The sequence below is a fragment of the Lipotes vexillifer genome, unplaced genomic scaffold, assembly GCF_000442215.2.
Source record: "Lipotes vexillifer unplaced genomic scaffold, Lipotes_vexillifer_v1.1 scaffold200, whole genome shotgun sequence".
NCBI classification, from domain to species: Eukaryota; Metazoa; Chordata; class Mammalia; order Artiodactyla; family Lipotidae; genus Lipotes; species Lipotes vexillifer.
Window position 1 is genome coordinate 921,702 of NW_006790475.1, and position 13,017 is coordinate 934,718.

Consider the following 13,017-nt stretch of genomic DNA (forward strand, 5'->3'; position numbering starts at 1 on the left):
GACAAGATTGCCAAAGACAACCATTTCAGCGCTCTGGATTAATCATAGGTATACAAATACAAATGCAGTGTTTATCCATGAAAATAACCTCAGGTAAGAACAGTGTGAGTTTGAGGCATGTACACCTAAAGCTATCTCCCTTCTCCCACCAGCTCCATCAGAGTGGTACTGCAACCAGGGCTGGACAGCAAGTGAACACTAGCAGCTTTGCTGCCATTGTCTTAGCGGTGATTGCAGCGGCAAGTGAGTGGGGACACCAGTAGTTGCAGGCCTGAGTGTCGGGCAAGCAGTGGAACAGCAGAACAGTTGAGGGTTTATCAGGGAGCTCCTGGATGCAAGACAATGAAAGGGGGCTTGCTAAGCTCTCCACGTCTTGGGTTGACTAGAGGCTGTGATGTGCACAGCAGAGACTGGAGTGGATCCAAGCCACCCGCATCTTTGGCCGATGGAGACTGAGTTCATGTGCAGAGATGAGAGAGCCCACATAAAGTATAAGCCAGGACAGTCTTGAAAAGAGCTTAAGTAGGAGTACTTCTCAGTGCACACAGAAGTAAATCAGATTAACAACCAAAAATCATTTAATGTAATACACTATATCTTATGAACTGAATTATGTTCCCCTCAAATTTATATGTTGAAAATCGAACTCCTATTGTGATGGTATTTGGAGATGGGGCCTTTGGCAGGTAATCAGGTCATGAGGGTGGAGCATCTGGTCCAATGGGATAAGACCAGAGAGCTCTCTCTCTCTCCACCATGTGAGAAGGCAGCCACCTACAAGCCACGAACAGTCCTTACCAGGAACCGAATTGGCCAGCACCTTGACCTTAGACTCCCAGTCTCCAGAAGTGTGAGAAAATAAATTTGTTTTTTTAAGCCACCAAAATACCAGTGTGTGGTATTTTGTTACGGCAACCTGAGCTAAGACACATGAATAGAATTCAAGGCAAAAAAAGATATGATATCTCAAAGACACAGGAAAAAATTTGACAAAATCCAACACTCATTCACGATAAAAACTTTCACCAAACTAGGAATACAAAGGAACATCCTCCCTCAGATAAAGGGCAGCTGTGAAAATCCTAAAACTAACATCATAATAAATGGTTGAAACTAAAGCTTTCCCTTTAAGACTGGGAACAAGGCAAAGATGTGAACTCTGGCTTCTGTTCAGCATTGTACTGATACCAGTGCAATAAGACAAAAAAACAAAAAGACACCTCCCATTGGAATGGAGGAAGTCAAACTGTCTTTATTCAGAGATGACACAATCCTAAGTGTAGAAAATACTAAGGAAATCCAGAGAAAATTACTAGAATAAATGAGTTTAGCAAGGCTAGGTATAAAAAAAAATCAATATAAAAATGAGTTCTATTTTTTACATGCTAGCAATAAGCAAACCACAAATGAAATTAAGACAATTCCATTCATAATAGCACCAAACAGAATAAAATATTTAGGAATAAATGTAAAAGAAATGAGGTAATTGGTGAAAAAATTAAAAATGATCTAAGTAAATGGAGAGTTCATATTTGTGGATTAAAAGATTTAATATTGGGGGCTTCCCTGGTGGCACAGTGGTTGAGCATCTGCCTGCTAATGCAGGGGACACGGGTTCGAGCCCTGGTCTGGGAAGATCCCACATGCTGCGGAGCAACTAGGCCCGTGAGCCACAACTACTGAGCCTGCGCGTCTGGAGCCTGTGCTCCGCAACGAGTGAGGCCACGATAGCGAGAGGCCCGCATACCGTGATGAAGAGTGGCCCCCACTTGCTGCAACTAGAGAAAGCCCTCGCACAGAAACGAAGACCCAACACAGCCAAAAATAAATAAATAAATAAATAAATAAAATAAACACACTGCATTATTTAAAAAAAAAAAGATTTAATATTGTTAAGATTGTGTGTTAGTTTCCTAGGGTTTCCTTAAAATACTACAAACCATGTGATTTAAAACAAAAGGAATTTATTCTCTCTCAGTTCTGGAGGCTAGAAGTCTGAAATCAAGGTGCTGGCAGTCTATGCTTCCTCTGAAGGCTCAAGGGAAGAATTCTTCCTTGACTCTTCCTAGCTTCTCATGGTTGCTGTCCATCTTTGGCGTTCCTTGGTTCATAGCTGCATTGTTCCAAGCTCTGCCTCTTTCACTGCATGGTGTTGCCCCATGTGTGTCTCTGTATTCAAATTTCTATTTTCTTATAAGGACACCAATCAATGAATTAATCCAGTTTGACTTCATTTTAACTTGCTTACATTGTCAAAGACCCTATAATAAGGTCACATGCACAGATTATCAGGGGATAGGATTTGAACATATCTATCTGGGGGACACAATTCAACCTAACAAATGGTAATACTTCCCAAACTGATTTATGGATTCAATGCAATTCCTGCCAAAACCCCCCCTGGCTTTTGCAGAAGTTTAGTTGACCCTAAAATGTGTATGGAAATTCAAAGGGTCTAGAATAGACAAAACAGTTTTGAAAAAGAAACAAGTTGGAGGACTTATATCACGCAACTCCAAAACTTACTATAAAGCTACAGTAATAAAGACAGTGTAGTATGTAGTATTTGTGTAAGGACAGGCATACAAGATTAATGAAATAATTGAAAGCCCGTAAATCCTTATACGGTAAATTTGTTTTTGACAAAGTTGCCACGACAATTCAATAGGAAAAGAATAATATTTTCAACAAATGGTGACAGGCCAGAAGAATATATTCGTAGGCAAAAACAAAAAAACAAACTTAGATCCTTTCCTCACAACATATACAACAATTTACTCAAAGTGGGTCACAAATCTAAGTGCAAGTACTAAAAGTGCTAGAAGAAAACAGAGGAGAAAAGTATATCTTTGGGTTAGGCAAAGAGTTCTTAGATATGACATCAAAAGCATGAGTCATGAAAGAAACAAATAGCTAAAACGGACTTCATTAAAATGAAAAAATTTTTTGAGTTTCAAAAAAAACACTCAGAAAATGAAAAGATAAGGTAGGGTCTAGAAGGAAATATTTGTAAATCATTTTTCTATGAAGAAGTTGCATGAGAAATACACAAACAACTCTGAGGATTTAATAAGAAGACAAACAATCCAATTTAAAAATGGTTAAGACTCGAATGAATATCACAGAGGCATACAAATGGCTAAAAAGCACATGAAAAAATGCTCAACATCGTTAGTCACTCAGGAAATGTAAATCAAACCATAGGAGACATTACTACCTACTCTCTAGGATGTCTACAATGAAAAAGACAAACAATAACAAGTGTTGGAAAGGATGTGGAGAAACTGGAACACTTAAACACTGTTAGTGGAAATATAAAATGATACAGCCACTTTGGGAAATAATTATTCAGTTTTTTTTAAAGGTTAAACCTAAGCTTACCATTTAAACCAGCCCTTCCACTCCTAGAAATCTACCAAGAAGTGTGAAGAAAGCTCATATGAGAATAGTCACAGCAGTTCATTATTCATACTAACCAAAAACTGGCAACAATCCAAATGTCATCCACTGGTGATTAAGCAAAATGTGGCCATATCCATACAATGGAATACTATTCAGTAATTAAAAAGAATAGAATATGGACACATGCTACACATGGATGAACCTCAAAAACATCATGAAAGAAAAGCAGACACAAAAACTGGATATTATACAATCTCATTTATACGAAATGCCCAGAAGGGCAAATTTATACATACAGTAAGTAGATCAGTAGTTGTGTGGGGTTGGGGTGAGAGCAGTAATTGACTGCAAAAAAACTGGGCTTGAGGAGAACTTCTGGGGTGACGGAAATGTTTTAAAACTGGACTGTGGTTGCATAACTACGTATCTACTAAAAATCAGTGAACTGTACATTCAGAATGGAGAAATTTTATGGTAAGTTATGTATCAATAAAGCTGAAAAAATGTGACGTTATTGCTGCACTACAAGAGTTGTGTCAAAGACACCACAGCAAAGGAGAAAAGGGCAACCAACCAACTTTGCCTGTGTAAGTGGGGAAGAAGCCAAGGACAGAGAGGGACAGCAAGGCAGAAAGGAATACACAGATTTATTTCCTCAACAAATATCTATTGTCTACTCTGTTCTAGGTGCCTGAGAACACATCAGAAGCAAAGCCTACACCTGTAAAACTCCTGTTAATGGGAAGATAGGAAATAAACAATAACAAATATAATAAACAAGTTAAAAGTATGTGTAGACTATTTGAATTTAATATTAAATGATGAGATTCCTCAGGCACAAGGGGAAGGGCAGGTACAGGACATAGGATGTGCCACAGAAGAACTAGGGTATGTGGTTCCACGGTGTTCAGTGAGTCCTGTGACTGGGGGTGTACAGAAAAATAACCAAAGATGGCAACAAAAAGGTCAAAGTAGGAATCAGAAGTGACACTCACTTTCATTTAATTATTCTGCACCACATAGGTATTTTCACTGGTACAGATGAAACTGAGATTAGGGCATTTGCCTGGCAAAATGATAGTAACAGTATATACTGAAGATGGTTTTTATTGGACTAACAGTGCCTGGCATGTAGTAAATGCCCTAAAAATGCTTGCCTTTATGTTTATTATTAATATTATGGTGTCATAGTGCCTAAATTATTAAGTTCTATAGCCTATCCAGAAAGCTACACAAAATGAATCAAGAAGAGATATAAAAAAAGCTTCCATGGTGGTACAGTGGTTGAGAGTCCGCCTGCCGATGCAGGGGACACGGGTTCATGCCTCGGTTCGGGAAGATCCCACATGCCACGAAGCGGCTGCGCCCGTGAGCCATGGCCGCTGAGCCTGTGCGTCCAGAGCCTGTGCTCTGCAACGGGAGAGGCCACAACAGTGAGAGGCCCTTGTACCACAAAAAAAAAAAAAAAAAAGATTTGCCTCCTTCTCTTTCAAAATGATCCTTGCAGGAACAATACAGAGAAGTGTATTTCTAATCCTTAGGGCATGGGTTCATAGCACTGCAGTTCTCTCCTCCAGAAATACCTTTATAGCCCTTCCTTAAATTTATGGACAGTTTTAAAAATTATCTAAAGCTTTCTTTCTTAGGCCACCAACTCAGTGCAGACAAAGGGAAAGTCTATCAATAACAGAATACTCCACAGAGGTTATTGTGAAGATTGAGTTAATATATGTATGCACTAAAGGATTAACTCAGGAGGCCTGGGTTGCCCAAACCCTGAACATCTCAAAGATCTTCAGGACTGGCCCTTGACTGGCTCCTGAGATATCCTCTGAGCCCTTGGAATATCCTGCTAGTACAGTATATTTGTATGCCATTCTTTGGGCCACACTGTTATCAGCCTGACCAGACAGTTTATGCTAACAATGTGACTTATGGTGAATGATTTTGTAGGCCTGAAGTCCTTGGTTTGACCTCTGGGAGTGCTGGAGATTGAGTAGCTAAGGTCAGCCACATGGGCACTGTATATCCATGTGACTGATCCCCAAGAAAATCCTGGACACCAAGACTCAGGAGAGTTTCCCTAGTTTGCAACGTTTTGTCACTGGGAGAGTTAAGTGCATCCCCATGCAAGTTCACTGGGAAGGGACATCTGGAAGCTTGTGGCTGGTTTCTCCCGGACTTCACCCCATGCCTTTTCCCTTTGCTCATTTTAAATCTGTATCCTTTCACTGTAATAAACCATAACAAAAAGGAGAGCAATTTTTTTTTTTGGAGCTCTGTGAATCATTCCAGTGAATCATTGAGCCTAAAGGTGGTCTTGGGGACCCATGACAGAATATGGAAGTCCTTAGAAAAGCACCTGTCATCTAGTGAGCAATATATGAATAATTATCATTGCCAAGTGCAGAGAAGTCATTTAAAAGTTTAAGGACAGCCAGAGAGTGCTATTATTTCTGCCAATCTCTGATCTCAATTTCCATAGTAGGTTGGGGCTAAGATGATTAAACAAGAACATACTTCTTCTTTCGTCACAAGCTTGAGACACACTGGATTTGATGGCAACACTTAAGTCAATTTCCAGGAGATTATGGTTTAGTAGACAATACTAAAACAGAATGAATGTTTAAATGTTAATAGAAACAGACTGACAATAATCAGATTAGAAACAGCAAAATACAACAGAGATCTCACAATATAGCATACCTTGATTTCCTTTATGCTTGGAAGTGATGCATTTAGAAATTCCTCAGTTAATCTCTTCCAACTAGCAGCTTTGCTGAGATCAGAATGAATGATGAATTTTTCATAAATCCTAAAACGTTAAAAAAAAATCAACTGATAACTGTAAAGCTATATTAACAAAAAGGTCTATAAGAAAATTCATATATATCTGAACATGCACATATATATACACACATATAAACTTACCCTTCTATTGTCTTTTCTACTTTGTGGCTGTTGACATCTAAGAAACGATGAAATCTAAAAGAGAAAATAATTCTTATAACAATCTTGTCATATAGCTAAGCAGATTAGTCTCACAACCCTGCACATCTCCCCGACACCCTATACTCAGCTATATGTTTCCAGTGAGTGCACCTCTCTCCCTGTATCACCTCTATCATTCATGCAAACAACCACTGAATCTGAGAGAATGCTCAAGCATTCTTTCCATAGGACACAGGCTGTCCTGAGCTACCCAACCCTGTCCTCTGGCTCTGTCTTTTCATAATGCCCTGTGTCGAAGTCCAGCACAATACATTCTATAGCAGGGGTTCCTAATCTTTTTATGCCAGCAAAGCCCAGTGAATCCTAGGGACCCCTTCTCAGGATAATGCTTTTAATCAAAATGAAATACAAAAGAAGCCAAGCATAGTGAAATACAGCTGTGAAATATTTTTTTTATTTTTTATTTTTTTTGCGGTATGCGGGCCTCTCACTGTTGTGGCCTCTCCCATTGCGGAGCACAGGCTCCGGACGTGCAGACTCAGAAGCCATGGCTCACGGGCCCAGGTGCTCTGCGGCATGTGGGATCTTCCCGGACCAGGGCACGAACCCGTGTCCCCTGCATCGGCAGGCAGACTCTCAACCACTGCGCCACCAGGGAAGCCCTATATTTTTATTTATTTATTTATTTGTGAAATTCTTTTTAAAGTTTGTGATACAGTAAGAAACATATATCTTTGTTACAGCATTAAATAACAAAATCTAGCAGTGGGTTCATAACTATGTAACAGTAAATGACATTTAAAAATATCTGCAGGGCTTTCCTGGTGGCGCTAGTGGTTGAGAGTCCGCCTGCCAATACAGGGGACTTGGGTTCGTGCTCCGCTCTGGGAAGATCCCACATGCCACAGAGTGGCTGGGCCCGTGAGCCATGGCCGCTGGGCCTGCGTGTCCGGAGTCTGTACTCCGCAACGCGAGAGGCCACAACAGTGAGAGGCCCGCATACCGCAAAAAAAAAAAAAAAAAAAATCTGCAATAACTACAATATGGCAGTGAAATATGTGATTTCTGCTGGTGACACAGTCATACAATAAGTAACTGCTTGTTGCTTTCATTCATAGTTGAAGGAAATGCTACTTTTTAGTTAGAGATTAGTGTAATTTTTTTCTAGTCCAAATCCATAACACCTGAATTCTATCTTCAGGCCCTCAGGTTAAGAAGTCCTATTCTACATCATATGTAATTAATTTTTGTCTGTCTTACTGAAGGACAGAAGCTTTATTTCGCCTATCTATGAATTTCTAAGGCCTAGAATGTGGTCACAGTTTTTTAAAAAAACAAACATGAATTGTTCATTTTTCTGATGGATTAAAGCATCATGAAATTATAGTATAGCTCACTCAGCTCTTGTTTTTCATCTTTTAGTATCAAAGCCACACAATCTGTACTTAAAAGAAGTAAATTATACTACTAAATAACATATCTAATTCTAACCCAGTAAATGGCTGAGTGGAATACCACTTTACTTATAATAATTTAGTTTCTCAGTGTGCAAAAGTAGATAATAACTGCTAATGTCTCTCTCAACTCTAAAATGATGTCCACTTACCTACTGTCATTTAGAAATATTAATATAAAAAATTATTTGAGATACAGCATTTAAATTTCTCTATTTATATCACCTATTCAGGCATTGTTATATTTATAAGTTACATTTAAGAACTGAGTATTTTATTTCAGAAACTTGGGGGGGCTGTTAGATTCATCTATTCTTATTATAAACCAAGTAGGCACTTTATGATCATTAAGGTTGATAATCAAGATTACAGATTTTGCAAAACTGTTTACTATTCAAGAAGATTTCTATTGAAATTAAACAGGTAGAATATTAACAATGACTAACATTCTTCTAATAATAATTTTTAAAAAATAATTTAATTATAGGTAATGGTCAAAACAGTATCGTCTAATTTACATGTTCCATAAAGAAAAATGGGAGCTCTGACTTCACCTAAGTACCTAAACTGAATAAATCTTTAAAAATTAATTACATGAAAAACTGTATTAGAAGTTGCATTAGGTGGCCTGGTGTGCTCTATGCCAAGAACTGTTCTAGGTGCTGGAATAAGAACTGAACAAAACAGACGAAGATCCCTACCCTGGTGGCAGCTGTATTCTGCATGAAGGTGGGGGAGGAGACGACAAACAGTAACAGGTTAAGTTATCCCATGTGTCATGCTACGCGTTTTGGAAAAAGAAAAAGGGCAGGGTAAAAGAGATCTGGAGTGGCCCGAGCAGGGAGGGAGAGTCAGCGAGAATACAGTTTTAAATTGGGTATGGCCATTATTTTGCTCTAAAACTTTACTCACCCATCCATTCAAAAAATTGTTTGATGGGCAGTGGCCCGCGCTAAGTGCAGTGAGCGGGGCAGGGAACTGGACAGACAGAACCCTTCCCTAGGGACGCACTTCTAAGACTGGAGGACGACCCCCCAGCAACCCACAACCCACTGTTTGAGCTTGCGTGTGTCACCGCGTCAGGGACCCAGAAGGGGCGAGGTCACCAAGCAGCTGGAACGGCAAGGCGCGCTGGGGCTCTGCCGGTCGCGCCACGCGCCCCACACCTCGCCAGACCTCTTCCCGTCCCCGGCTCCGGTGCCGCGCCCGCACCTGAAGTTGGACCAAGCGAAGTGCAAGGCGAGCTGGAAGTTGGGGTCCGCCTCGTCCTGGACGCCCGCCACAAGGCGGACGAGCTCGCGCACGTCGCGTTCTTGCCGTCGGTCCAGCCGGCTCCAAGACGGCGCAGGAGACGCCATACCTTCGGCGCTCCCGCAGCCCTTTGCCCGGTCGCGCCCGCTCTCGCGAGTGTTCGAGCTACCGCCTAGTTCAGCGAGGCTGCGGCCTCTCTCGCGAGAGTTCGCGCTGCAGTCGCGTTGATGGTTTAATGCCTAATGTTTTGAGAGCAGCCACTTCTCCTTCGGTGTATCTTTATGCACCTGCACTTTAAGGTACCATGATCCGTTAGTTGCCCATTCTTCTCTAAGCTTCAGTTTCTCCTAGAGGTGATCTCCAGTGATCTTTCGGTTCCCCTCTGCCTACAAGTGGCCCACGCTCCGGCAGGTGTAAGGAAAGTGCGTTGTCCCACACACAGGCTGAGTGCTACACCTCCTGCTCTTGCCAGTAACTCCCAGTGGCCCAAGGAGAATTTGGTAAACCCCGTTGGCCAGAGGTAGAGTAATGTCTTTGCTGTTGTTCGTAATTAAAACTGTACTTTAAAACTTTCCGTTAAGAATTGCTCGTAACCATTCCAAGACTTGTTACATAGAACTCTTTAATTATTTTTTTCTTTTAGAGATCTACTGGGTTTTCATGTGGTTTATTACACTGCATTACCGTAGTAAAAGATAGCTGATACACCACTGTCTCAGTCTGTATGGGCTGCTGTAACAAAGTACCACATACTGGGTGGCTTATAAACAACAGAAACTTATTTCTCATAGTTCTGGAGGCTGGATTTTGAGATCAGGGTGCCAGCATGATTGGGTGAGGGCCTGCTTGCTGGAAGCAGACTTCTGGTTTTGTCCTCACATGGTGAAAGGGGTAAGGGAGCCCACTGGGGCCTCTTTTATAAGGGCACTCATTCCATTCTTGAGGGCTCCACCCTCCTTTTCTAATCACCTCCCGAATACCAGCATATTGGGCATTAGGATTTCAAATTATGAATTTTTTTTTTTTTTTTTCTTGCGTTATGCGGGCCTCTCACTGTCGTGGCCTCTCCCATTTGCGGAGCACAGGCTCCGGACGCGCAGGCTCAGTGGCCATGGCTCACGGGCCCAGCCGCTCCGCGGCATGTGGGATCTTCCCGAAACGGGGCACGAACCCGCGTCTCCTGCATCGGCAGGCGGACTCTCAAGCACTGCGCCACCAGGGAAGCCCCAAATTATGAATTTTGAGGGGACACAAACAACTACCTAAAACATAGGCTGCACACAACTGCACAAATCCTACAAGAAGGAGAAAATCATAGCAGCAGAAATGATTCTGTGGAATGGAATTTATACTCTCTCCCTAGGCAGTCTTTTCTACTCCAGTCTCAACTATCATCTGTGTGTTTATAACTCTCAAATTTGTGTATGCAGCTCACATTTTCCTTAGCACTCCAAATCTGTAATTACTTATTGTACATCTCCAAAATCAAAGTATACATACACACTTACATGTGTCTTTCCTGCCTCCCTATCAAGCTGGTTGGTCTTGACCTCTGGAGGGATACTTAGAAAACTTTCCACAGGGTGCTCCCAATGTCTTGGACCCAGAAGGGACTGAGCTACTCTCCCAGGCCTCCCTGGCTGGCTTGGGCCAATGTTCCCATTCTGGAAGGGGAATTGGAAATTTTTTCTAGAGGTGCCTCTGATGACTGAGCCCCATTCAAAATACAGTTGGGCCCCAGATATCCTCTGTGGGCCTCAAAGGCTGGTCACCCACTCTGCAGGGTATATGGAAACATTTTTGGAAAGAACATACAAAGACAGGACAGCAAACAGGCTGGGTGCACTGCCATGTGTCCCTTGCTGGCCTAGGCCGGTGCAGCCCTCCAGAATGGCCCTTGGATAAATTTTCTGGAAGTGCATGCAAAGAATAGGCCCCAGGCACCACTGCAGCCTGGCTAAGGGTGCCATCCCCATCCTCCTGTCCAGCCTGTCCTAATGTCCCCTTTGGAGGTACTTAGAGATATTTAAGGGGTGTTACTGTCAAATGTGCCATATATGGGACTGTGCCCGTCTAGGGATGCCTACCACAGATCTACATGCCCAGACAAGTTGGGCTGGCTTTTAGAGGGAACTTACAAAAATTTGGGGGAGGTGCAATGCCCTTCCCTTCATCCATGGCCAGCCTGAGGTGATGCCCACCTCTGGAGGCGAAATCGGAAATGTTTGGGGGAGATATAGCCAGTGACCAGGACTGATGCAGGATTGTGGTCAGAGTGCCCTCCCCAGGCCTGTCTGTACTAATGGGGCTGGTCCTGGCCTTGGAAGGGGAATTAGAAACTTTGGGGGTGGGGGTCCCAATACCAGGACCTATCCAGGCTCCTTCTCCAGGCCTCCCTCGCCTGCCCAGGCCTTTCCACACCAGAGAGAGGCTTAGAAATGTTTTGAGGTGTCTCCAAGGACCAGTCACCAGGCAGGAGCACAGCCAGGGCCAAGGTGCCTCTGCAGCCTCCAGGCTTGTCTTGGTGATGACCCCCCCTCAAGAGCGGGTCATCAATATCTTCAGAATGTGCACCCACCTTTTAGTCGCCAAGTGGGACCATGGCCAGAACTGGGGTGCCCCCTGGGGCCTCCCTGTTGACCTGGGCTGGTACCTGACTCTGAATAAAAAGGGTGCCTCCCCAAAACGTTTCTCAATCCCCCTACAGTGGCTGAGATGTGAATGGCCTGCCAGGGAGGCCTGGGGAGGGCTCTGGGCTCTGCCACAGTCCCACAAAGGCCCGGCTGTCAGCAGCACCTGAGTGTTCCTAGCCCCACTCTGGCCGAGACTGGCCCGAGCCAGATGGGAAGCAGGGGAGGGCAGCGTGGACACAGCTCTGGTCCTGCATGGGCCCAAGTCATTAGTGTGCCTCCAAAAACATTTCCAAGTTCCCCTCAAGTGGTGGGTATGTGCCACCATGAGCCGGCCAGGGAGGTCTGAGAGGGCACTAAGGGTCAGGCCCTGGTCCTGTGTGGGTCTGGTCATTGGATGGCCTCTGGATGTTCACCTCTGAAGGACATGGGCACTGGCCCAGGTCAGCAAGGGCTGCCCAGGGAGAGTAATGTGTGAGGTCCAGTTTTTGATGTGCCCCCAGAAAATTTTATGTCCCACTTTGGTGGTGAACACCAGCCTGTGACCGACATGGAGGCTCCAAGAGGGAGTCTTCATCTCAGCTGTTGTTTCTGTATCCTCCTTACAAATGGGGATTGGTGTGAGCTGGCCAGAGAGGCCCCTGGAATGGTGCCTTATGGGGCCCAGTCGTAGAAGGCACTCCTAAAACACTCCTAAGACCTATTCCAATGATGGGGAGCCAGTGAGAATCAAGAAGGACGTGCCCAGGCCTGGTGGTATCCCATGTGGGCCTGGTCATTTCATGCAGCCCCCCAAATGTTTTCATGTCCCGACCAGAGAAGGGGGCACTGCAGGCAGGTCAGATGCACCCTGAGATCCCGCCGAGACTCCATGAGGTCCTCTGTAGGGCAGGTCACTGGAGGCAGCACCCAACCACTTTCCTAATCTCTCATCAGTGGTGGAGACTGGCCTGGGATGGCCAGAGAGCCCCACGGAGTGTCCTGACCATGGTCAGGCATGGGCCCTGGTCAACTGTGGAAAATGTCTCCAAGTCTTCTCTGTGCGTAGCACTGGGTAGGGATGCCATGGGGTGGTACTGGGGCCTAGACACAGTCCTGCATGGGGCCTGGTTACCACATGTGTCTGTTGAAATTTTTACCAAGTCCCTTTTGGAGTCAGACTGATCTGGGATGGACAGGGAGGCCCAATGATAGCACTGTCCTGGCCACAGTCCTAGGTGTGGCTCGGTGGTCAGATGTGCCTCCAGAGACACACAGAGATGTGTGTCTCTGGAGTGGGCAGCCAGAGATGCCTGTGGAGGGGCAGATGGTCCAGCCACAGTCCCGCA

At 44.0% G+C, this 13,017-nt stretch overlaps 1 protein-coding gene across 2 annotated transcripts in view; it reads right to left on the reverse strand.

Annotated features, from left to right (window-relative positions):
• Positions 1–9,181, reverse strand: part of TUBGCP5 (tubulin gamma complex component 5) — a 58,794-nt gene extending 49,613 nt beyond the window's left edge. Inside the window, exons 1-3 of one of the 2 annotated variants that reach the window (XM_007463767.1) lie at positions 9,021–9,181; positions 6,334–6,387; positions 6,109–6,217 (exon numbers count right to left, since the gene is read on the reverse strand). In XM_007463767.1, coding sequence (XP_007463829.1) covers positions 6,109–6,217; positions 6,334–6,387; positions 9,021–9,166 — 309 coding nt within the window. In that variant the 5' untranslated portion in view covers positions 9,167–9,181. The remainder of the gene's footprint in view (positions 1–6,108; positions 6,218–6,333; positions 6,388–9,020) is intronic. The other variant, XM_007463766.1, reaches the window with a different exon arrangement.
• Between the last annotated feature and the right edge of the window lie 3,836 nt (positions 9,182–13,017).